Below are 23882 nucleotides of genomic sequence, written 5' to 3'. Positions count from 1 at the left end.
TATATAAAAAGCTAGAGCCCACTTGAGTGAAAATATATCACAGATGCATAAAATTTTGCAGTTAAGAAAGTGACAGGTCTCCGATTACCTTCTAATAAAAGCGTTATGTCTCCAAATGATCTATATTTTGGAGAAAAGAAAGAATTAAAAGATTTCTATCTGCAAAAAAAGTAATTATATTCCATGGTCACATAATGTCTACATTACCTGTACCACTATCACATACTCTATCACTATATGGTATCTTAAGCCTTTACAAAGCCTCCTTTACAAAACTCTATATGGTAGGGCATTAAGGCACTACTATAATGAGGAATAATAAATTATGAGTGGTAATTAGGAAGCTCCCCAAGTGGAAGACTACCAATGAATTGAATAGAACGAACACATCATGTGCTACAGATTGTACTGTTATGATTGTACTTAGATGTTTCTTAATTGTTCATATGGTTTACTCACTGGTAAGTGCATAAAGGGAGTCTAAGGAAAGACTGAGATTCCTTGACAAAGTTATCTCAGTGGGAAACATATGAGTCTTCTCTGACTAAGCCAAGGTGGCTATCTTGAATGTTGGACTGTATAATTTTAACTTTCAGATAAGCCCAAGCATCAAGAGATGGCTGTCCCAATTCAGCTTGAAGGGAGTCCCACTACACAATTTGGAATGCCACAAATGGAATATAGAAATTTAAGAAGAATTGAGTCCAATAATGTCACAAGAGCCTCTTGTGGCGCAGAATGGTAAGGCAGCAGACATGCAGTCTGAAGCTCTGCCCATGAGGCTGGCAGTTCAATCCCAGCACCCGGCTCAAGGTTGACTCAGCTTTCCATCCTTCCGAGGTCGGTAAAATGAGTACCCAGCTTGCTGGGGGGTAAACGGTAATGACTGGGGAAGGCACTGGCAAACCACCCCGTATTGAGTCTGCCATGAAAACGCTAGAGGGCGTCACCCCAAGGGTCAGAGATGACCCGGTGCTTGCACAGGGGATACCTTTACCTTATAATGTCACAAGATTATGTCACAAGATTACCAGCCGCTCACCTAAAGCCAGGCGGTTCCCTTCCTAGAATTTTATTTGTTTTAAACCTGTCCACAAGTTGGCAATTAACTAAGGGACAGAATGTAAAGCTTGCTAGCCACTGATAAAAGACTGGTTGGCCTGCAGTTGGATGAGTCCACATTGCCTCCCTTCTTCAAAACTGGTGTTACGATAGCATGTGTCCAGGTAAGTGAACTCCTGCCTCATTTATGTAAGTGAATGCAGTTGCCAATATATACTTCCAACAAGATACAGTGACTTTGAAGAGTATAAGGATTACAAAGGCTTAAATAAATCTTATGATTTTGGGGGTGTAATCTTATACATATTTCTTTTGTAAATTTAGCTTTTGGGGTTATTTTACTAGAGCCTATAACTCTTTACTCATCTGACATTTTTAATGCTGAAAAAAGCCACTCCTGCCCTATTTTAATTATATTTTTATCAACATAGCTTCTGTGGTGTTCATTTGGATTTTCTACCACTAAGGCAGCCTCCAGGATTGTTCTCACAAGAAAGAGAAGTATGTAAAGAGAGAGTTAGCCTCTCCCTCCTTCACCATTTTTCTTACCAGGAAAATCTTCCCTTGAGCTATTGTTGCCCCTGGAGAGAAAAATCCTGGGTATCTAAATTTTCCCTAACATGGGGAAAAGCCACTCAGGAATGTCTTTTTTCTGGCACAATAAACGAGGGAGAGGGATTAACAATCTCACATGAGATTGGCATATTTTCTCCATAGCACATAATATCCTTTTTAAAAAAAAGTGTTAACTTTTCCTACAGTCTAAAATGTATTTATTTTGAATTAAAAAAATTTCAATAAAAAGCTTTATAAGTTTGCCTAAACAAGTTCATCTTCATTTCTATAAACAAATCATAAATATGTCATTTAATTTAGTTTATCAGAATAACATTCCATTCATCAAACAACTAACTTTTTACCATGCAACATACAGATTAATTTATTCAGCTAAACTCATTACTTTGGTTTCTCCACCCATTCCCATTTATTTTGAGTTATATTCCTTTCCCAGTATCTAGCAAAAGATATTCCTGCAGAGCATGTGGAAAACATTCTCGGGTATATTTGAGGACAACACCTACATAATTCAAGAGGAAACACTTAGGAGAGAAAGGTAACTTTTAACCTATTCCTTGAGAAATAGCTGTAGAAATAATTTCCAAATATTCTTTATCTCTGATGCATCTTCACACATACGTATAAAGTTTGTGTCAGCAACTCCACAAATATACCAGTCACCTTTAATTCCTTTATTAATTTTAACTGATTTATGATCCAGGTTTTAACACAGAGTTTCTTAAGTGATATTTGATCAAAATGCATCACCCTTGGAGGTACACTCACAGACTTATATGTCAACATAGTGAAAGATCGACCTTAAATTAAGGCGTACACACCAGACCCCCCTCAGAGCCACCAGACCCCCTCAGAGCCATTCAAAAAGTAATTTTAGGCTTTGATCTTTACATCATGCTGTGTTGATTTCAATGTGTCTTTACGATGACTGCAGTTTAGAAAATAGGTTCTCAGATGAGTTTCAAAAGGTTCTTGTACTGCTTCCTTCACAATTAGAACTACATCTTTAAAAAAGAACCTATTTGTAGCCTCTTTTGCAAAAGTGTATTTAAAATTCTTGTTCAATAACTAGTGATGCCCCTGAAATTACTAGCTTTAATCATGTTTGTATTACTTGAGTTCCTTTCATTTTCTACAGCTAATCACCTTTTTTGCCTTCAAAATAAGCCTCTCCAGTGACCACTTTTGTGTTATGTAACGTACAGCAGTCTAAATACCCTTAATGGGTTTTCAGTGTACTTGCTGCTGTGAAATCTGTAATTTGTCATCTAATGTGCAGTACCCATAAACTTGATAAGACCACTCTGGTGTCTGCAGGAGAGAGGCTACCTGTAAAAAGAACAGTATTATTGTAGCTGTTTCAGAGTATACATCACATTTTCTTTCAAGCACTTCTACCTATGCTTCTCTGAACTTCAGAAAATGAAATGATCTTTGATTTTAGTAATCATAAGAAGAGTTTTAACTTACCTGAAGCAGACACTGCTTACAAGAATATCAGAGCTCAACAAATGAGATGGAGATCATGCATTTCAGTCTATTCATAAAAATGTAAACTGCAGAAACCCACTCTGTTTGTTTTGTTTCTCTATTCAAAACCCATTTCCCTAATGACAGTCAGTGTTGGTGTAGTGGTTATAATCAGAAATGCAAATTTCTGGACATCATGAAATCATGGCCCCAGCCTGGTGGAATGAGTTGCTGTCTGAGATCAGGACCATGATGGAGCTATCACAGTTTTGCAGGGCTTGTAAAGATGTCACTCTACTGCAAGGCCTATGCTTGAGGCCAGGGCGGTTTAACACCATACAGTCCTCCCTCCTCTCCCTCCTCTGCCGGTACATATTACCAACTCTGAGACAATTTGGGGACAGAGGCAATTTGAAAGCTTAATAATAAGATAAATAATACAATATAAACATTATTATTATTATTATTATTATTATTATTATTATTATTATTATTATTATTATATTTATACCCCGCCTCCCCCCGAAGGCTCGAGGCGGCTTACATAACCCCGTCCCCTAAAACCATAAAATGACAATAAAAACCAATGATTTACAGTAATTGTAACAGCGATGGCGTAATCTACTCATTTGCTCTCCGCATCCTCATCTACGGCGGGGGGTGATGCTCTCTACTGCCAGTTTGTGAGGGGGGGGCTGATCTTCTTTCCGCCCGGCCTCAGTTATAAGCCTGGCGGAAGAGCTCCGTCTTACAGGCCCTGCGGAATGCTGGTAATTCCCGCAGGGTCCTCAGCTCTTCCGGGAGCTCATTCCACCAGGTTGGGGCCAGGACCAAAAAGGCCCTGGCCCTAGTCGAGGCCAGGCGGGCTTCCTTGGGGCCAGGAATGACCAGTAGGTTAGCCCCCGCAGAGCGTAAAGCCCTGCGGGGGATATAGGGCAAAAGGCGGTCCCTCATATATGCTGGGCCTAGACCAGACAAATTTCCTTTGTTCTATACCCTTTCCTTGGCCTGAATGGGAATCTCTTTCCAACTACCCTCTTGTCCTTGCCAGCTTTCCTCAGTTTTCCTGGCTGTGTTAAACTGCTTTCAGTCAGGGCTGAATTCAATATGTCAGGCTGAAATCAGGCTGAATTTCTCCTCAGTATCCATTTCAGAAGTCTTTCTGTTAAAGTGATGCTAATCAGATTCCTTGGAGTAGCCTGTCACTCAAGGTTCCCTGGCTCTGTGAAGATTAACCCTTCATAGTTGTCCAGCTATTTGTACACCACATCTACACCTCTTAAAAGTGCAGTGCATTACAACATTAGCAACTTTACACCATTCTATTTTTATTTCTGAATGTTGTAACTACTGTGTACATGTGCACAATCGTCTAGCTCAGTGGTTCTCAACCTTTTTTAGGCTGGGGACCGGCAGGGCAACTGCCCCGCCCGCGCATCGTGCATGTGCAGGCGCGCCCGCGCATCGTGGATGTGCAGGCGCGCCCGCGCATCGTGCATGTGCAGGCGCGCCCGCGCATTGCGCATGAGCGGCCCTGATTCCCTTTTTCCCCCTCCCGCAGTAAGAAGCTTCCCGGGCCGCAAGCTTGCGGCCTGGGAAGTTTTTTATTGCGGGGGGGTGGGGTGGGGAGAGGGAACCGCGGCCCGGCGCCATGGCCTTCGCAGCATGGCACTGGGCCACGGCCCACAGGTTGGGGACCACTGCTCTAGCTGTCAGTTCCTTGGCATCTCATTCCCCTCTACATTGCCAATATGCATATGTTCATTTGATAAATACTGCACAAACACATATAAAACTTGATTCAATTGCACATATAACATTAACAATTTCTCTGTGCCTGATGTGTCAACCTTATGTAAAATTCTACCTGCACATTAGTAGAACGTCAGACAAAAACAATTTTCTAAAAATTGTACAAAATCACATCAACATATTTTCCACATTGTTTTACCAGAGTGCACACACCTATACTGTAGACTGGGAAAAAGAATCCGCAGAAGACCAATCATGTAGACAGAATATAGAAATGAACTGGTAGTGAGAAAGGACAGATAGGACTAAAAGATTCCTTGAATCCTCGAAAAAAGGCAAAACATTGTCCTGAGTGACCTCAGCGAATTATATTTGATACGATAAGCTTAAATATAGAAAACATTTTTATGTGTTGGTTCTGTGTTAGTTTTATAGGCCAGCAGCATGAGCTGTATACACCACCAGCAAGTGATCAATGGATAACAGTTTGGAACAGCCGAGGAACTGATTTATAGACAGAACCGTAACAATTTATGTCCACATAATATCTTGCAGCAATTAAAAACGTTCTCCTCTCTTAGAAAATAATCAGAGTAGTATAGAAACACACTGAATTCTTGTGTCATCAATAAATTATGCACTTCAAAATCATTTTATGGTTGTGGAGTAGAGAAATAATGTGTTTTGTGAGTCCTTTAAATTTCTTATAAAAATTGTAAGGCCTCCCTGGCTAAGCAAAATGGGAAACAAGTATTCCTCGCTTCACTCAAAACAGAGCGGTGCTTGCTACTAATATAATAAATGATATCTTTATTATCTGTTGAATGAACATGATTCATCCACCTGTCAAAATGTGTAAAATGGGTAATTCAAGGAAATTGAAGTTGTTCTTTTCAGAGAACGGAGATGTACTTTAGACAGTCATCTATCCTCAGCTGGTACTTGTGCAGCATGCCATTGTAACTTAATTTTACCCAGAGGTTCATAAAACATCTGTTTTAATCATGCGTTCAATTTCACTTTTCATGTTGTTACACTGCAACCATTATATGACATTAAGGAATGTTTTGAGGAGAACCTGATGCTTTAACATCTCACTATTCAAATGCAGGGTCAAAGGATGGAATCCTTTCATATAGAAATGTCCAGACAAGGGGTTGGATTGAAACTAAATTGCTGATTCTCATTTACCATTGTAGACCCTTTCCTCATGTTGAATCCAAGAGTCCCCGTGAAGAGTTGGGATCTCCTGGAGCCCCATTGTATGGAGATCAGTGAGCTGCAGTGGAAGGAGGGATGCAGGAAAGTTCCATTCTGTCACTAGAAAATTTAGCTTGGATATAAACCTGTAGCAGCAGTGGTGATATTGATGTGGTGCTATGGCTGTATACAGGTTTTTTTGGATTAAACTTTCCTTTCTCTTCCCTAAAAGCACAAGCAGTTGAGCAGGGTGAAGGAGAAAGTGCCAGCTCAGGAGCTACTGGTGAGTGTTGCTTTCTTTCTAACAGTGTGTGAGGGCACTGTGTGAAAGTATATAGATTGCAGGAAAGTGGGGCTGTTTGAGTGTTTTTTTTTGTTTTGTTTTGTCTGTTCCTTGCCTGGGTGGTGGAGAACTGCAGCTAATTGCTTTGGCTGTTTTGCAGTTTTGCCTGGGGCTGACTACTAACTTCACCCCTCTGCTGGGTGGGCCTCTGTGCTATAAATGGCTCTTGCTCATCAAAGGTGCATGCCAGAGTAGAAAAGCTGAAGAACTCTTGGCTTGTGGCTCAAGCTGGAAGACTCTGTAAGTGTTCCAGAGTTTTAAGAAGGGGTCTGATTCTTCCTGCAATAGATCAAAGCGGTGTAGTTGGAGATGGACCTGAGGTTGTGACTTGCACTGTTTTTGACATGTTTGTATTTTTACCTCAGAGTGACCATTTATGCACTGGAAGTTTCATGCCAGGCTGCCGGCTGGAGTTTTAGTCATGGCAGGTTGCCCCACCTCTTCCTGCACCCACACGGGGAAGCATTTGGCACAGTGCGCCTCATCTGCCCCTGATTTGTGCTCCTGTATGGGAGCTGGGGCAGTGAAGTTCCAAGTGCATAAACGGTCAGTAACTTAAAACAGTGGTCCCCAACCTTTTTGAGGCTGGGGACCGGCAGGGCAACTGCCCGCCCGCGCATGCCGCGCATGCGTGGCCGCGCCCGCACATGTGCGATGCACGGCCAGGCCGCGCATGCGCAATGCACGGGCACAGCCTTGATTCTCTCCCCCCCTCCCACAGTAAGAAGCTTCCCGGGCCGCAAGCTTGCGGCCTGGGAAGTTTTTTACTGTGGGGGGGGGCGGGGAGAGGGAGCCGTGGCCCGGCGCCATGGCCTTTGCGGCCTGGCACCGGGCCGAGGCCCACGGGTTGGGGACTACTGACTTAAAATACACATGCACCAAATGCAAATTAGTAGTGCTCCTGGAGGAGAAGATACAAAAGCTAGAAGGATGCCTGTCCACACCCTGTCTAAAAAGCAGTTTGAAGAGTTCTTAGAAAGAACTCATGGAGCATTTTTGGTGGGCAATTGGGAGAGGTGGGAAAGGTGTCTCACCAATTAGAGGTGAACCCAATATGAGAGGCTCTAGCGGATAGAAGAATGTTACCCAGAGGTGTTGAAAAATAAGGAGACATTCTGCCCCTCTGACACTCAGAAATTGTTTCCAGGATCTGCCTTTAGACAGTGATTCTGGACTACAGAAACAAGAGCTATTTCCCCAAGTTCCCCGAGACTCAGAAGATATTTCACAGGCCCCTGACTCTGGACCACAGGAACAAGGGCTACTCCCCAAACTCCCCCAAAGCTCAGAAGATGTTTCACAGCCCCCTGTGGGTAAGAGGACTACCTCTTCTGCTCCCCAATGTGTTAGGATTGGGAGATCCATGCTGGTCATTGAGGATTCTCTATTGAGAGGAGTAGAAGACAAAGTATGTTGGAAAGGAAAGTTCAAAAACTAAACACCTGGAGTACTCATATGAAGGATTACAATGTCTCTACACTAATGCACAGAGTATGGAAAATAAGTAGGATGAACTAGAAGTCCTAATAAAGGAAGGAGTCTATATTCTAATAGGCATTACAGAAACTAGGTGGGATAAATCTCACAACTAGAATAATAGGATTGAGGGGTACAACTTATTTAAAAGGGACAAACAAATAAAGAAGGGGGAGGAGTAGCAATATATGTTAAGAAAATATATACTTGTGAGTAAATATATATATCTGAGCATGAGAGTTTAGCTGAGTGTCTTTGGGTAAAAATAAAAGGAGTAGGAAATAATAGTGTCATAATGGTAGGGGTCTGCTACAGACCACCAGGTCAGGCAGAGGACTTTGATTAGATGCTGCTAACCAGATATCAACAACTTAAGGAGATGGAATTCCAAGAAGGTTGGGAGTTTCTCGAAAGTGAAATACTGAAGGCACAATTGCAGACAATTCCCTTGAGAAGAAAAACTGGGAAGAACCTAAAGAAACCAGGATGGCTCCATAAACAGCTTTCAAAAGAATTGAATTAAAAAAAAGACTAATTTAGGAAATGGAAGGAGGGCCTTAATACCAAGGAGGAATATTAACAAATAACCAATGCTTGTAGGGAAGGTGTTAGAAAAGTTAAAGCTCAGTATGAGTTTAGGCTTGCAAGAAATGCTTTAAAAAAACCAAGAAAGGGTTTTTTTGTTTTGCTTTGCACCTTCCGATTGGCTCCTCACCCGACTGTCTGGAATTCTCGTCAGTCTGGGCGAGAGGCCAATCAGCTGGACCGCTATCCTGGACTGGCCCCGCCCCTTTCTCCTCCCACTTAGGCCTTAACCAATTATTTATACCGCTTCCAGCCCACCCAGCCCAGCCAGGGGCAATCTGGAGACCTCGCTGCCAGGCTGCTCCTGACCACTGTAGGGAGAGAAGATCAGTAGGGCTGCCAAGGGGGATGAGAACAGAGGTGGACAGGCTGTTCCAGCTCTTTTCACCCCAAGGCTGTCCTAACTGTCATGTCCAACTGTAAATTGCCTCAGAACACTGACAGAGCTGGCAGGAGGCTGGTGAGTGCGCTCCCTCCCCCTCCCTTTAGGCTTGCTGGGAAGGAGCCTTTAACAGCCCCTGACTGAGGGGAGGGAGGCGTTTCTGAGAGCAACGCAGGAGTGCCTCAGGGTATGGGGGTGAGCATTCCTTTGGGGGGGGAAATTTCTTCTTCTGTCAAACAGTTGGTTGACAGGGAGGCCACAGAAAAGCCCCTTCTCACTTAAAATAGTCCTCTGGCCAGAGGTTAGACACAGCCAAGCCATGTGTATTTCTTCTTTGCAACTCTCTGCAGATTTGAGTCCACCGCACAGCATTATTCTGCAGACAAAACTGGATGCTGTTGTGGAGGTTCTTTTGTCTCCTGTTTAATCTGCACAACAGCCCTGTGCTGTAGGCCTTTTTTCAATTCAACAACAACCTGTGTGAGAGGCCTTAAATGTTTCTTCTCTACCACAATCCTGTCCAAAGTAACCCTTTCTGCTTGGGGGGCTGATCTTTATACTATGAAGATGAGCCGTAATTTCAGGAGCTCTCTAGCCCCCACCTGGAGGTTAGCTACCCCTAGGTTGGTAATATTCCTGGAGTTTTGGAGGTGGGACTTCAAAATCATACAATGCCTCAGAGTCCAGCCTTCGAGGAGGCTGTGCTGCTGCCAGGAGGGGAAGGAAGCATCCCCCCCTGGCCCCGAAAGCACACCTAGCACCCGTTGTATTTACAAGTACAATGGGCTTGGTCCCTAGTAAACATATAATTTCTTTAAATGAAACCAAATCTTCTGAATTGCAACCAAGGGTACTAAAAGAACTTTCAGATGTAATGTCTGAGCCTCTGTCTATTATTTTTGACAATGCCTGGAGTACAAGTAAAGTGCCAGAAGATTGAAGATGGACAAATGTCACCATCTTCAAGTAGGGGAAAAAGGAGGATCCAGGTAACTACCAACCTGTCAGCTTGACATCTATAGCTGACAAAATTTTAGAACAAATAATCAAACGGTCCTTGAGCAGCTAGAGCACATGACTGTAATTATTAAGAGTCAGGCCATGCTGGATTCTGGAGATTTTTGGTAGAGGGATCACTTGAGCAAGAAATTGGGGTCATTGTGGGTGTGCAGGTAGTTTTGAGTTTGACTAGATCAGGGGTAGTCAACCTGTGGTCCTCCAGATGTTCATGGACTACAATTCCCATGAGCCCCTGCCAGCAAATGCTGGCTGACTACTCCTGAACCCCTGGAAGTCCCTTCCAACTGTATGATTCTATTATTCTAATACTCATTCATGCACACTCAAACATTAGCTTTGAACTACTTTCCCACTGCTCCTCTTCGGTTCATTTTATTTTTGAACAGAAATAACCACAGAAGGAAACAGCACATTCATGCAGTGACAAAATAATGAAAGGGAAAGCACTTGAGAAATATCTAGTAGAGCTGTTGCCATTTACTGGTTTGACACTTGCTGTTGATGACAGAGATTGCTCATGAAATAAGCCCACAAATCTACCTGCTGAGCATACTCCTATTCTTGGTAATCTCCATCAATCAGACTGTCTGTATTCAAGCCCAAATGCAAAGACTGAAAAGGCTGCAATTTCAAATGGTGACTTAGGGCCAAACCAGAAGTGACCGGAGTCATGGGTCCATCCTGTGGCCACCAATGGCCTATTAGAAGCATTTGCAGTTCTTTAAAAAGTGCTTTGAGGCCCCAGTCCATTTCTAAACTTTCCTGAAGAATCAACCCCCCCCCCATTGTCCCCACCCTCCAAAAAAAACCTCAGGGCCTTGTTAGAATCTCAGCAGCAAGCACTTCATTTAATGTATTATGTCACTTCACTATCTGGCATAAATAGGTGTATATGTTCCAATTAACAAATTTTGAGATGTGTTAATTTGTTGTATATTATGTACCTTCAGAAGTTTAATATTAATGCAGAAAACGAAAATAGGTTTGCTGCACAGAATCACTGCAATGTATGATTGTGCTGGTACCTTATAATAAGCAACTGCAGTAAAGTTTGTTACCCAGTACTCATGAGAAATGGGGCCTGATGGTTAATCAAATGTGTTGGATACTCAAGCTTATTGTTCTGCCCCATTCCCTGCACAGATGAAGCAACAGTGAACAAACTTCACCCCATTGAAAATGCTGTGGAAGGATCCCTTCCCTCCATCCTTTGTAACAGTCCCCCAAAAGCAAACTACCCAAGAGCCCTTGAGGAGAGCTGGCTCCTTGTGGCAGGCTGAGACGGAAGGAGGCATCTGAAGATGACATCAAGCTAGCTGAGCTGCCAAAAGCCCAGCAACAGCCATGGGCATGATGCAGGCTGGCCAGAGAGGCAGAAGAGTGTTGCATGTCCAAAGACAAAGGGGCACGATGGCTGAGGGAAGAAGCTCAACCCTGGATGATGCATGTTCGCTGAGAATTCTGGATAATCCAGCATTTCTATTACATATGTATGATAATGCTAATTAATAAAAACGTTGACAATGTTGCAACCATTTCTAATGGGTGGATAGATATTATATTCTGCAATAAAATTATATTTTGGTTGGCATTCCAGAGATCTGTCTTCCATACCTGGCGACTCTACCTAAAGCCAGAGGAGAAAGACTACAGTCACAACCAGTCAGACCTTGACAGACAAAAGGGTGACACAGTTGGCAGCTTCATATGTAAGTAACAAATGTAGGTAAGTAAAAAATGTATCAATGCCATCTGGTATGCATGTCTAACAGAACTTTTGAATAAGTCTGGAAGAACACGGAGCATGTGGCAGAGAGATAAAAGTCAAGAATACACTGAAAGCTGAGGTAAACTAGGTACACAGAACACTGTACAAAATGCAGGGAAAACCTCCAAACAATAAGAACTCCTTAGGCATTTTATTATTTTGATAAAGACAAAGATAATTCAGAATTCCAAAATAGGGGTGTAGGTGGGAGATCAGAATGAGGATGCATGTGAATTGTCAGTATCTTGGAATGGCCATCTAAAATACAGAATGTGCTAAATGGCAACACTCAATGTGTTCTTCTGAAAAATTGTAGCTGCTTGTAATTAATTTTCGGAAGAGGAATAGGAAATGTACAGTCTGGGAGTTTTATTTAGCAGACTATAGGTCTTTCATGAGTGTGATTTATTTCATTTGTATCTGTTATGACTGTGATTAATTATGTACTTTCAACTGATAACCCCCCCCCCATCTTATATATGTTTTGGTTTTTTTAAGCAAAACATTTCCATCTCAAAATATCCATGGCTGAGCATATCAAAGCCTTGTGGATGTATATAAACATATCACTCGTTACAATTTTCCTCATTTAAATTCACAACTTAACTGGCCATACATTTGAACTCTTGTGATAAGGTCCACATCACTATGCAGAAATACATTTTATTTATAGTAAAAGGCAGTACTGAAGAAAATTTAAATTGCAAAAATATTGAATTAGCATTTTAATTTATGGTTTGTTTTCTTTTTTACCAAAATTCCCAATATGCTGCATAAAAATAGCCTACTGGGTTAAAGGTAAATCTACATGACTGCTCAAAATACAAAATGTTATGGTATTCATTTATTACATAATAAAATAATTTTAACCTGTCCTATCCTCAAGGGCTCAGACCAAAGTACCAATTTAAAAAGAGATTGGTTGCTCAAGTCTAGGAGTATGTGGCCTGCTACTTCTCTTCAGCTCATACTTATGATCTTTTCTTATTACAGTAACATTCATTCAAATACTAGTGGAACAAATACTTCAGGTTCAAGGGGAAAATCCACTATTGATTAGTTTGACAGACTCTAACATGATGAATGGGTTTATAGCTCACTGAATTTTTATCTCATGCTGGCTTGTACTAGACTTCCTCATTTGGTGTTCTGCCTACCATGATTATTATCCAAACACTACTACATATAATTCATAAAACAATTATACCACTCCACTTGCAAACCAAAGGAACACCTACTTGGCCCATTATGCACGGTGGGGGGGGGGGATAGCGCTCATTCGGGGTGGAATGGCGGCGACTAAAATCACTGCTAACACACGGCGACGGCTGCAACCAGCCGCAGATTCGTTGCATGCTGCCAAAAAAGCTGCGTTAGTGAAACGCAGAAGAAAGCGCAGCTTCCGGGTGACCAGGACGCAACTAGAAGCTGTGCCAGGGTCAGCGCGTGCATAATCGGTTACTCTGGGTTTTGCCGCCATTGCGTCCCACCCCGTGCATAAGCGGTTTGCTTCACTTCTTCCCCCTCCGTGTTTTCCATGTGACCCGAAATCACCGTTTTAGCGGCCGTGCATAATGGGCCCTTGAGATAATGCACATTGAAACAGAAAAGGTACATATGTAAATGAAACTACAGGAAGCCAGTGGGATAGTTGTGAGAGTATCAGGCTAGGATCTGGGAGACCTGGGTTCAAATCACCAGTCTGACATAAGGCTTGTTGGGTGACATTGGGCCACTCACTCTGAGCCTGACCTGTCACAGAAGAAGAAGAAGACGAGTTGGCACTTATATGCCGCTTTTCTCTACCAGGAGGTTCAAAGTGGCTTACATTCATCTTCCCTTTCCTCTCCCCACAACAGAAACACTATGAGGTAGGTGAGGTGGAGAGAGTCCTGACATTACTGCTTGTTCAGAACAGCTGTATCAGGGCTGTGGTGAGCCCAAGGTCATGTGGGGGAGCGGGGAATCAAACCTTGCTTGCCAGATTAGAAGTCCATGCTCCTAACCACTGCACCAAGCTGGCTATTGACTGATCATGCATGGGCAGGAAAGGCTGGACTGGTGCTTGCATAGCAGCAAAGCTAATCCCTGCTTATGCACAATGTCAGTGACAACCTGGCTCCCTCCTGGCTCTGGCTCACTTTAGGGCCTCTGATGGCCCATGGCAAGGGAACACTGGTTTTCCAGTGTTCCCTTCTTTGCTGCAGATGCCATTGGTGGCCAGGCTAGGCCTGTGCACAAAGGAAGAGCTGGGCCTTCCAGGCCCAGGTCCTCTCCATGCTGTGGTGGCTGGAGGGAATGAAAATGCCCCCACTTGGTTCCATGGCACATCACAATACCAAGGGGTTGAATGTTTTGTTGTTGTTATTTTGCAGGAAGGTGGGATCACATTTTCACACAATCCCACCATCCTGCAAACCACCTCCCTCCAGCTCCCCCCCCCCATGCAGCAAAACCTTTCTGCATTTGCACCTGTATTTTCTTGGAGGACACATTTCATTGACAGAGCTTCTCCGTCACCAAAACATGTCCCCCATGAGGATACGTAAGAGATTGTTTTATAATCATGGGATTGCCACCAAAAATGTGTGTCCATCCAATGATCTTCCTTGATTGGTGGGACAGTACACTTAAGAAAGCCACATTTATTGGTCTTCATGGGACTTGTGCATAGGCTGGTTGGTTGGATTGTGAATTCTACACCAAGAGCTGGATTGGGACCTTAAAAAGCCATAGAACAGGATGATACAAATAGCCTGGTGAAACTATACAGTGTTGTCTGAACCTACACTCATTTCTCTTATGCACTTTCAAAATAATTTCTCTTTGATTTTTCTTTAGTTTTCTGTTATGTCACCTACCTATGAGCCCTTTTGCAGCTTCAGCCCTTGCAAGTGCTTTCTGTTACACACTGCAGGGTAGATAAAGGATTGAGGATAAAGGATTGAGAAAACATTGCCTGCCTCTGAGTATTTGTAGACTGAAATTCTGAGTTTAGGGGGATATCTCCCTCAAAACAAGTAATTTAGAAGACTCCAAATTCCTAAAGAGAGTGAAAGAAATGAATTGTTGGATTTCAGAGAGAAACTGGATAAAAAGGAACCATAAGACTTCTTAACAATGCTAGATAAAGTTCATGGACCCAAGGAAACTGATTTCAATTTGCTCTTGGCTGCCAGTGACCCCTGGGAAGTAGCCCAAGTTAAAGGACCACTCTACCCTGTCTACAAACCAAATCCTATTGGTTGAAGTGGAAGAAATATATTAAACATTATTCCAACTGAAAAACATTCATAAAAGGTTTGCCTGCAAATTCATCTGTGAACTTTTAGACTAAAAGTGCTTCTCCCTACTTGTCTTAATGGTTAATTGCTAGAATTCCTCTACTATCCCTAAGATAACAGCTACATTTAGGTTCCATTTTCATAAAACATTCATGGCCCTTCACTTCCCATAACATACTGCAAGTAACAAGAGGTCACACACGTCTTTGTTTCATGGCAACCTGACAAAGCTCAGCTTTCCTAGCTCCTTTCAGTGGAGTCTATACCAATCACTAGCTGTGGGAGAAAAGTTATGAATGAGTGTTCCTTTCCTTGGAGAGTTTTAGGCTTGAATCAGCAAGTGCTTCACAGAAACACTTGGATTTTTTGCTGAATTTGTTGTGAAACCAAGTGTCTCATCTAATTTCTAATGGCATATAACTTCTTTGTAGCATAGCTTATCAATGCTAAGTTGTTTCATTCATTTTAGGATCAATATTTTGATAGAGTTCAGTAATTCCCAAAAAGGGATCTTATTTTCGAGACTCCTTCCAGCTATTGGGCTTTTCAGCAGGGGTCAAAATGATGGCCTCAGTGGCAGAGCATCTGCTTTGCATGCAGAATTTCTGGGTTCAACCACTGTCATATCCAGTTAATAGGGTCTGGTAGCTGATGATGTGAAAGACCTCTATCTGACACCCCGAGGAAACCACTGTCTTAGTAGACCAGTGACACATACTCAAGGGCTCAGAAGCCACATGTAGCTTTTTGACATGGTGCCTGCAGTTCATCTGACCACAGTTTCCCCATCTGGCAACTGCCCCATTTTCCAGAAAAGTAGGCAAGGTCCTGTCCTGGTGGGCCTTGTAAGTAGTAAGGGGTTTCCTACCTTGAAATAGCTACAGCCAGAGGAAGAAGTTAAATGTAAGCCTACCTGAGGATAAAGGCACATGTCAGGAATGGAAGTAATTATGGCTCTTTGAGCTGATGCTCACTGTGAATGTGACTCTTCAGGAGCCACAGAGTAGGCAATACTGACTTTGATAGACCAGTGGTCTGGCTCAGAATGAGGCAGCTTCTTCTGTTCAAATACAGGATCAAAGTTTAACTTATTTATGTCCCATGGTTTTGAACACAAGGTTTGCTCTTTCACTCAACAAGGCTTAGTGTATGATGTGACTTGGACTGTGTCTATTCTTAGGTTGAGTCAAAAGCAGTACTTTTGCAGTATTTCATTTCTAGTTTGTTGCAGAACAAATGTGTCTGACTTTTCTAGAAATGTGATTCCTCCTCCTGGAGCAGCATTGGCAAATTCTTAGAACTGGGCCCTGGAGAATGGAAAATCAGAGACCTTAAGTCACAATCAAATAATAGTTCGAACTGTAAAGTAATCAAGGTGTCACTAAAATCACGAAATAGTCAAATTTATTTTCTGCTGAAAAGAAACCAGTAAGCAGAATTGGTGAGTGATGACATGGCATAATTTTACTTTTATGTTTTTGTTCACATGAGAAGGCGATGTGGAGAAAGAAAAAACGGGCAAGGAAAAGAATGGTTTGAAAATGAGATTTTATGAAACATTTTGAATAATCTGAGAAGACATTTTCTGTTTTCAAAATATTCCTGGCTGATGGAAGTGGATCAGTTTATAGGAGTGTGAAGGAATATTAAGCAGTAGTTCATCCTTTTCACATGAGCATCTGCAATAGTTAAACATACATGATGGCTTGTAAGTGAAGCAAGTGAACCTGCTCTGATTTCTGTTTTTTGCCAATGAAAGTGCTGAAATTATTATTCTTCATTTTCATGGGTGGATCTTGCTGCAAGACTATAGAACATTGCCTGAGATGTATATTTGTCAGTTCAGATCTAAATGGAAGGAGTTCACCAGAAGGAGTCTTTCATGTTTTCTCTACCTCTAGAAACCTTCTGTGCCTCTTTAAAACATAATGGTGAGGATTGGGGAATGCTCTGAACAAAATGACATGAGGAATATGTGGAGGACACAAGATGAAGAGACTCTGAATAAGACTCCCTTGATTGTCAGCATGTACTTCACAGGAAGCTGAAGGAGAAGGTGGCGAAAATCCACTTCCATGAACTCCTTTCCAGTCACAGCAAAGTGTTTTCTTTGATGGGAAAGTGGAGGTGGAAACTGCCATAAAATTGGAGTCAGTTTATGGCAATCCCATAGGGTTTCAAAACCAGAGACCAATAGAGATGGTTTGCCATTGCCAGCCTCTGCATAGCAACCCTGGACCTCCTTGGTGATCTCCCATCCAAGTTCTAACCAGGGCCAATCCTGCTTGGCTTTTGCATTCTAACAGTATCAGGCTAGTCTAGGCCATCCAGGTCAGGGAATACTGTACCATTATCTACTGGCTGTGTGTGTGTGTGTGTGTGTGAGAGAGAGAGTGAGTGAGTGAGTGAGTGTATACTTTTGGCACATCACCTCACAAACAAGCAAGTTCCGCTGAGTTTACACTTTCAAAAGTAAACTTATAAAGATCTACCTAAGCAGTACTATGAAATAAAACACCCATTGTTGTCTGTTCTCTGTTAAAATGAAAGAGTCAGAAAAAGCCCTCAGCTTGCTGAACAAAAGACATGCCAATCTGAGTCACACAGACACAAAAGAGAAATCATTCTCTTTCACTCAGAATGTGGGAACTTGAGGTCATCCAATGAAACTAACTGCTTTAGGTTCAGAATAAACAAAAGGAAATACTTCTTCACACAATGCATAATTAAATTCTGGAATTCACTACCATAATAACTAGTGCTGGTTGCTAGCTTCAATTTTTTTCAAAGGTAATGTTATGCAAGATAGATCTGTCACAGTAGTTGTCAGCTATGATGGCTAAATTTGGACTCCAGGTGTAAAATTGCAATCTCTCTGAGCTCAAGATGCTAGATTTTTTTAAAGCATGACACACACACACAAATTATTCAGAGACAGTGTCATGTTTCACAGTGTTACTCTCAGACCCTAGGGTCATACGATGCCAAGGATTTAGGGGGGAATCTACCATATCATCCCAGTGAGCCTTGGCCTAGAGATCTGACAAATGGGTTGGAACAATCTCAGCATCAGCTTTATACTGCACTTCCCTTCCCGAGAACGCCTGATCAACTAAGAACTCTTTCACTCTCCTTCTCTTCCTGTTCACTTCTGGGTCACATATTCAAACCTGCTTTTTTCCACGTGAGCCCTTCTTAAATTAGCTAAGAGGAGTGAGACACAGCTAGGTGCAGTAATTATTGTAAACACTTGGAAGTATTTAATTTAAATTATTTTTACTGTTGATTGTCATTAAGTTGCCAATTTTTCTTGCTTTTACTTATCCATTTTAGACAATAAAGTCAACCTAGTTACGTACATGTGCTTCCTTTCTTTTCTTGGAAAATACTGTGTGAACTTGGATGTACGTATACAGAGCCTCAGCTCCTGAAACTCAAGTTTAGTATATGCATGGGTAGGAATGCTTAAACTTTTAACCTTGAGTTTGTAGGTAGCAGCAGATATACTATTTAATTAATACCTGTCTCCTGCCTCCTTGGTTCACAGGACATTAAAGATACCTGTTCCTCAAAAGAAAGGAAAGAGAGTATACCACCTGAAGCCATTCTGAAGCTACAAAAATAGGGTGTCATTAATTGATAAATTGACCAATGGAAATTTTATATAATTCTTACACAGAGCGTAAGAATTAATAATACTAACTACACAACAGTTTGCACCATCACACAAAAGAATTGGTTTCCCAACACACTGAGATACACTGAGATACAAATACCTGTACTGAACCATAGAATAATTACATAAACACTCAATATGCTGAACATTCTCAGTCCTTTTAAAAATCCATTTCCTCTTCCCCTTTGCAAAGATAATGCCTTCATAATTTTGATCAATTATTTTTGTAAATTTGGAAAGTCATTAATGTCCCATAAACCACAAGTCCTCAGGGAATAAAAATGTTAATCTGATGACATTAATAGAAGCAATGTATTCCAGGCTACCAAGTGACTAAAGAATTGCACTCTATATTAAATTTAAACACATTCTTAAGGTAAATGCTTTTAGAAACATATTCCGGTTCCAAGAAGCTTTCTAAACTGGACTGTGTTATAGTGTCTTATCCTCAAGAAACTTCATAAGCAGTATTTAGAATGAATCTTCAGTGAGTTCACATACATTGCAACTGAAAATAAGGATCGGCTACTGTCACTCACCTTCTCTGCTGACTGTGCAGTTCCAAAAAAGATTGGAATGAAAGCTAACCAAATGATACAGGTTGTATACATAGTAAATCCAATTGGTTTTGCTTCATTGAAGGTCTCTGGAACACCTCTTGTTTTAATAGCATAAACAGTGCATGTTACCATTAAGAGAATACTGTATCCAAGAGAACAAATGAGAGAGAGATCAGAGATGTCACATTTCAGAACCCCCCGGGCATTCACAGGATCAAGAGTCCTCTGCTCTCCATAGTCCACTATAATATGTGGGGGGTCCACAGCAAACCAGATGAAGACTCCTAAAAGCTGTATGGATATGAGGCTGAAAGTAATCACCAGTTGGGAAGCTGGACTGATGAATTTTGGAGCAGTGACAGATTTTTTGCCTTGCTCAAATATTCGATGGATCCGGTTTGTTTTTGTGAGCAAGGCTGCATAACTGAAGCACATGCCGAGCCCTAAAAAGATTCGTCGAAAGGAGCACACAGCAGTGTCTGGACTTGCAATCATTAAAAAAGTGATAGAATAACAGAGAAAAATCCCAGTCAAGAGGACGTAGCTGAGTTCGCGTCCCGAGGCCCTGACAATTGGTGTATCATTGTGGCGGACAAATGTCACGATGACAAAGGATGTTGCAATGATCCCGAATATTGCTATGAAGACAGGCACAACAGCCCATGGGGAATGCCACTCCAGCTTGATGATGGGGATAAGCTGGCAATCTGTGCGGTTAAGGTTGGGCCTCTTATTAAATGGGCATACTTCACAGGTGAATTCATCCACTTGGTAATGGTAGCCTTCACAGCGTTCACAATGCCAACAGCAAGGCACTCCCTTCACAGTTTTCTTTCTTTCTCCAGGCTTGCAAGGCAAGCTACAGACTGATGTTGGATGCATTCGCTGTCTGCTACCCCACTGCATTTCTTCTACCTGTGGTTACATATATTAAAAAAAATTAATGAGCCTTTCATCTTTTTTCATTTATAATATCCTAATTCTGGCCAGTGGTTTGTCATCAATCAAGTCGTGCTGACAGGACAAATGCAGTTTACCTTGATAAGAAACCTGTTTCCCCCCTCATATTGACTTTATAGAACTGTTAAAATGATCATGTCAAATAAATCATTCATGCCATGAACTTGATGAGTGTCATTAGTTTCTATTTGCCTCTTTACTGCTGACCAAATTGATGCCTGCAAAGAGATTTATCAACTCCAAGCTAGCTGTGAAGCAAGACACCTGCTAAAAAATTTATAAGCTAATCATGTGCAAATTAATTTCTGATTACTTAATTAGAAAATAATGACATGTGGGCTTGGAAATAATTTCTATTTCAGTATGAAATGAGGGTAAAAGAATCCCAGTGAATTGACCCTTAGAGAATAAGGATTATAAAGAAATTAGGATAGTTTACCTGTGTTTTAGAAATACAATTATGCAGTAAGAAAGCATTCCCTCTCTTTTAAATATGGCTCAGGTCATGTCTGTTCCAACATGCCTGTATTGCTCTCCTATGCCTCTTACTGTGATGGCATCATTATCCCTCCACATAGAACATTCTGGGTTTTTAACACATTTAGAATATACACAAGCTTCTGCTAAGATATGCAATTTTCAAAACTGTGTTTTGCTGCCCTAAGAGGCTCCTTGGAAGTTTTTCTAATAGAAAATTAGTAACTGCAGAACATTTTTCCCAAAAAGCACCTTGTCCACCTTTACTGATCTCCTTCAGTACATAGCCAATGCCTAGGGCAGCTTTTAGGGGAGTATTAGTAATTCACTCACATCCCACAGTGTGCACTAAAATATTGCTCAAGAATACTTTCCAGTATGCATAGGTACAATGTCAGGGATCCATGAACATTAACAGGCAAACGATCATTGAAAGAGGTCCCAGAAGACTGAAAATTCACCCTCCACAGCTCTGATGATTTTTTTTTACACAACTGCAAGGTTGTTCATCACTGTAGTGTGCTCATGATGAACTTTGCCAGACAATATTGAGGTTAACTGATCAGGAGTTTACTCTCAGTTTTATAACAAAGGTGTGTAAGGAAGGTGTGTTTTCCTGGTAATTATGTTCATGTTGACACTCACAGCATGCATGCTTAAAAGCAGTAGAGAGTTGGTTCTTAAACATCACTTTTCCCTCCCATAAGGAGTCACACAGTGGCTTGCAGTTGCCTTCCCCTCCCTACAACAGACACCGGGGCCAATTTCACATGGGCGGAAAAAGCTGACAGGACACTCAAAGGGAAGTAGAACTAATCCCTGCTTCCACATGACACAGCCACCAGGGCGGCCTCCTTCTGGGCCTCCCGTGGGCTGGACCCTCATTTGTCACAGGCTAAGGGAACATGAGATAATCCATATTTCCTTAGCCCACTGCAGTGGCCAATGGGGCATGTCCTGTGGCAGGCCCATGTGGACAGGGAAGAGCGCATTTGGACAGGGAAGAGCACCATCCCACAGTGGCCCAGAGAGGTCAAAAATGCCCCGATTGGCTTCATGGCACTTTGCTGCGCCGCAGTATGGACAAGGAAATTTTTTTTATTTTGCAGGAATGTGGGATTGTGCTCCATGCAATCTCATGTTCCTGCAAAAAAAGGAAAAAGGCCCCTTTCCTGCTGGGCTGAACCTATCCACCATCAGTGTGATTCCCAGGGGGACTCATTTCAGCAGTGCAGCAGCTGTCCACCTGAAATGAGGACACATTTCAGTGCTAGAGCAAATCCAGTGCTACAGACTCTGCCATGTAGAATGGTTCCTTGTGAAGTACTTGGGGCTGAGTACGTTCTGAGAGGACTGGCCCAAGGTCATCCAAGAGGCTGCATGTAGAGGAGTGGGGTATCATACCCAATTCCTCAGATTAGGGTCTGCCACTCTTAATCACTACACCACCCTGGCTCTTGCACTGGCTTAGCACTGAAATAGGAACGCCCTCAGTCCATGAGAACAAAGGATTTAGAATAGGCTATTCCTATTCTTTACTTGAGTCTTATTTCCATCAAGACATTACATCATTACTTCTTATATGTGAGAGAGGAAAATAATCTTGAGACAGCAGAAAGGGCATAGTGTTCACATTGTATTTTAGCAAGTGCATAAAGAGCATTGCAATGGCTCACAGTCAGCATAGCAATAGCAAATAACAATAAGATGGCCATTAATCTCTCATTTGGTCTAAAGGTATGAACCAAAGTCCATGGGGAGCAGTGAAGTAAATCCATTAATTTAATGGACTTCAGATCAGCCTCAGAGTCTGTAGAAATTCCCTAACAAAATATCTCCATTATAGCCTAATTCATTCCTGTATGTGCACAAATTACACTTTCCTAGAAATGTAATAGTTGACTGATTAATTGCGTAATTATCCTTCTCAGTTCTCTAGGGACAGCCATTTTACACAAGCAAATATCTATATGAACTGTCGGAAATGTTTACAGGTCAGAAAGCTCTATCCTTGAAAAAGAACAGTATGGAAACAAAGACTATGATTACAGTCCAGACAGGTGTATGATCAAAGCCCATTACCATTGTCAGTTATGTGCTTGGAGGGTCTCAGGTATTATGAGTATATAATTATGAGTATATATATTTAAAATGGTTAAACATTTGAGGGATAAAACCATATATGGTCATGTGGACTCCCCCCTCCAAAACTGACCAATGATGGGCTTGGATGGGATAGGAAGGGGGGGACCTATGTTTCCCAACCTTATTGCATATGATCACACCACTTCTGAGGTTTCTCAACGTCTGAAGAATGTTTCAGGAGTTTCTCAGTGGTAAAAAAAGTTGAGAAAGGCTGCTCTGTATAGGCAAGGAGGCCAGACTTGGAGATCACAAGCATCACAGAGAATTTTCTAAAGATATGTATGGCATGACATGGGAAATGTCTATTCAGGGGAAGGGGAAGAAGTTAAGTGCCTCAGTAAGCAAACTTTAAAATATTCTTCGAATTGTGGCCAAAGGTTGCAAACAACATCAGCATAGCAAATATGGAACATTCTGTTGGATGAAAACAATGTCCTACTCTTTCTCAGTAAGTACTCAAAAACAACCATGGATAGCCCAGTATCCCATCACACCCAGACCTTTAACTTCACATGTTTTGATATGTTGAATATTGGTCTAGCTACAGTTTCTTGGCATTTCAGAAAAATCATATTCATTTTTGACTAAGAAGGCAAAAAGCCATGGCTTTTAACTACTAGCTAAAGGCTAGCAGGAATACACCAAGTACAACATTTCATCCACTGACTGTCATTGCACTGAAGGTAAAAGATGCCTTTCAGAATGTATACAGTTGTTTAGTAGGCTGTCCCACATTCCAGAAGCAGCAAAAACAATAAATCCACATCTTGAGAAGGTCAGTAGTAATGATTCATGTAATAATTTCCATTCCAGTGCCTCTGACAAGTAATCTATGTAATTCATATTATGACATCAGACTAGCAAGGCCTGTTCTGGAGGAACAAGATTATTTCTAATTTGTGGAAATAAAGGGTTTCAACAGTCATGGTACTAACAGTGCAATCCTAAATAAAGGTTCACACTTCTAAGTCAAGCATGGTCAATTGGAAAACATAAAGCTTGACATCTTACATTCTGAGGGTAACATACCTTTAACCGCTCCTGCGGAGCAGATAAAATAAAGCCCTAAGGGCTATTGGGGAGGAGTTAGGGTGGACTCTGTCTGTGATAAAAACTCAAAGGGGTGAATCAGGAGCCGCGAAGCTC

The 23882-nt window shown here is 41.8% G+C and overlaps 1 protein-coding gene across 7 annotated transcripts in view; it reads right to left on the bottom strand.

The window, feature by feature from the left end:
- The window catches only part of GRM8 (glutamate metabotropic receptor 8), a 685094-nt gene that overhangs the window by 83386 nt on the left and 577826 nt on the right, over window positions 1-23882 (bottom strand). For 6 of the 7 annotated variants that reach the window (XM_077338334.1, XM_077338332.1, XM_077338336.1 and 3 more), the window contains one exon: window positions 19134-20069. The exons of the other annotated variant lie outside the window; for it this stretch is intronic. In XM_077338334.1, the coding sequence (XP_077194449.1) occupies window positions 19134-20069 (936 nt within the window). The remainder of the gene's footprint in view (window positions 1-19133; window positions 20070-23882) is intronic. 7 annotated transcript variants of the gene reach the window in all.

The sequence above is a fragment of the Paroedura picta genome, chromosome 5 (genome assembly GCF_049243985.1).
Source record: "Paroedura picta isolate Pp20150507F chromosome 5, Ppicta_v3.0, whole genome shotgun sequence".
Classification (NCBI taxonomy): domain Eukaryota; kingdom Metazoa; phylum Chordata; class Lepidosauria; order Squamata; family Gekkonidae; genus Paroedura; species Paroedura picta.
This window is presented reverse-complemented; position numbering and strand designations above follow the sequence as displayed.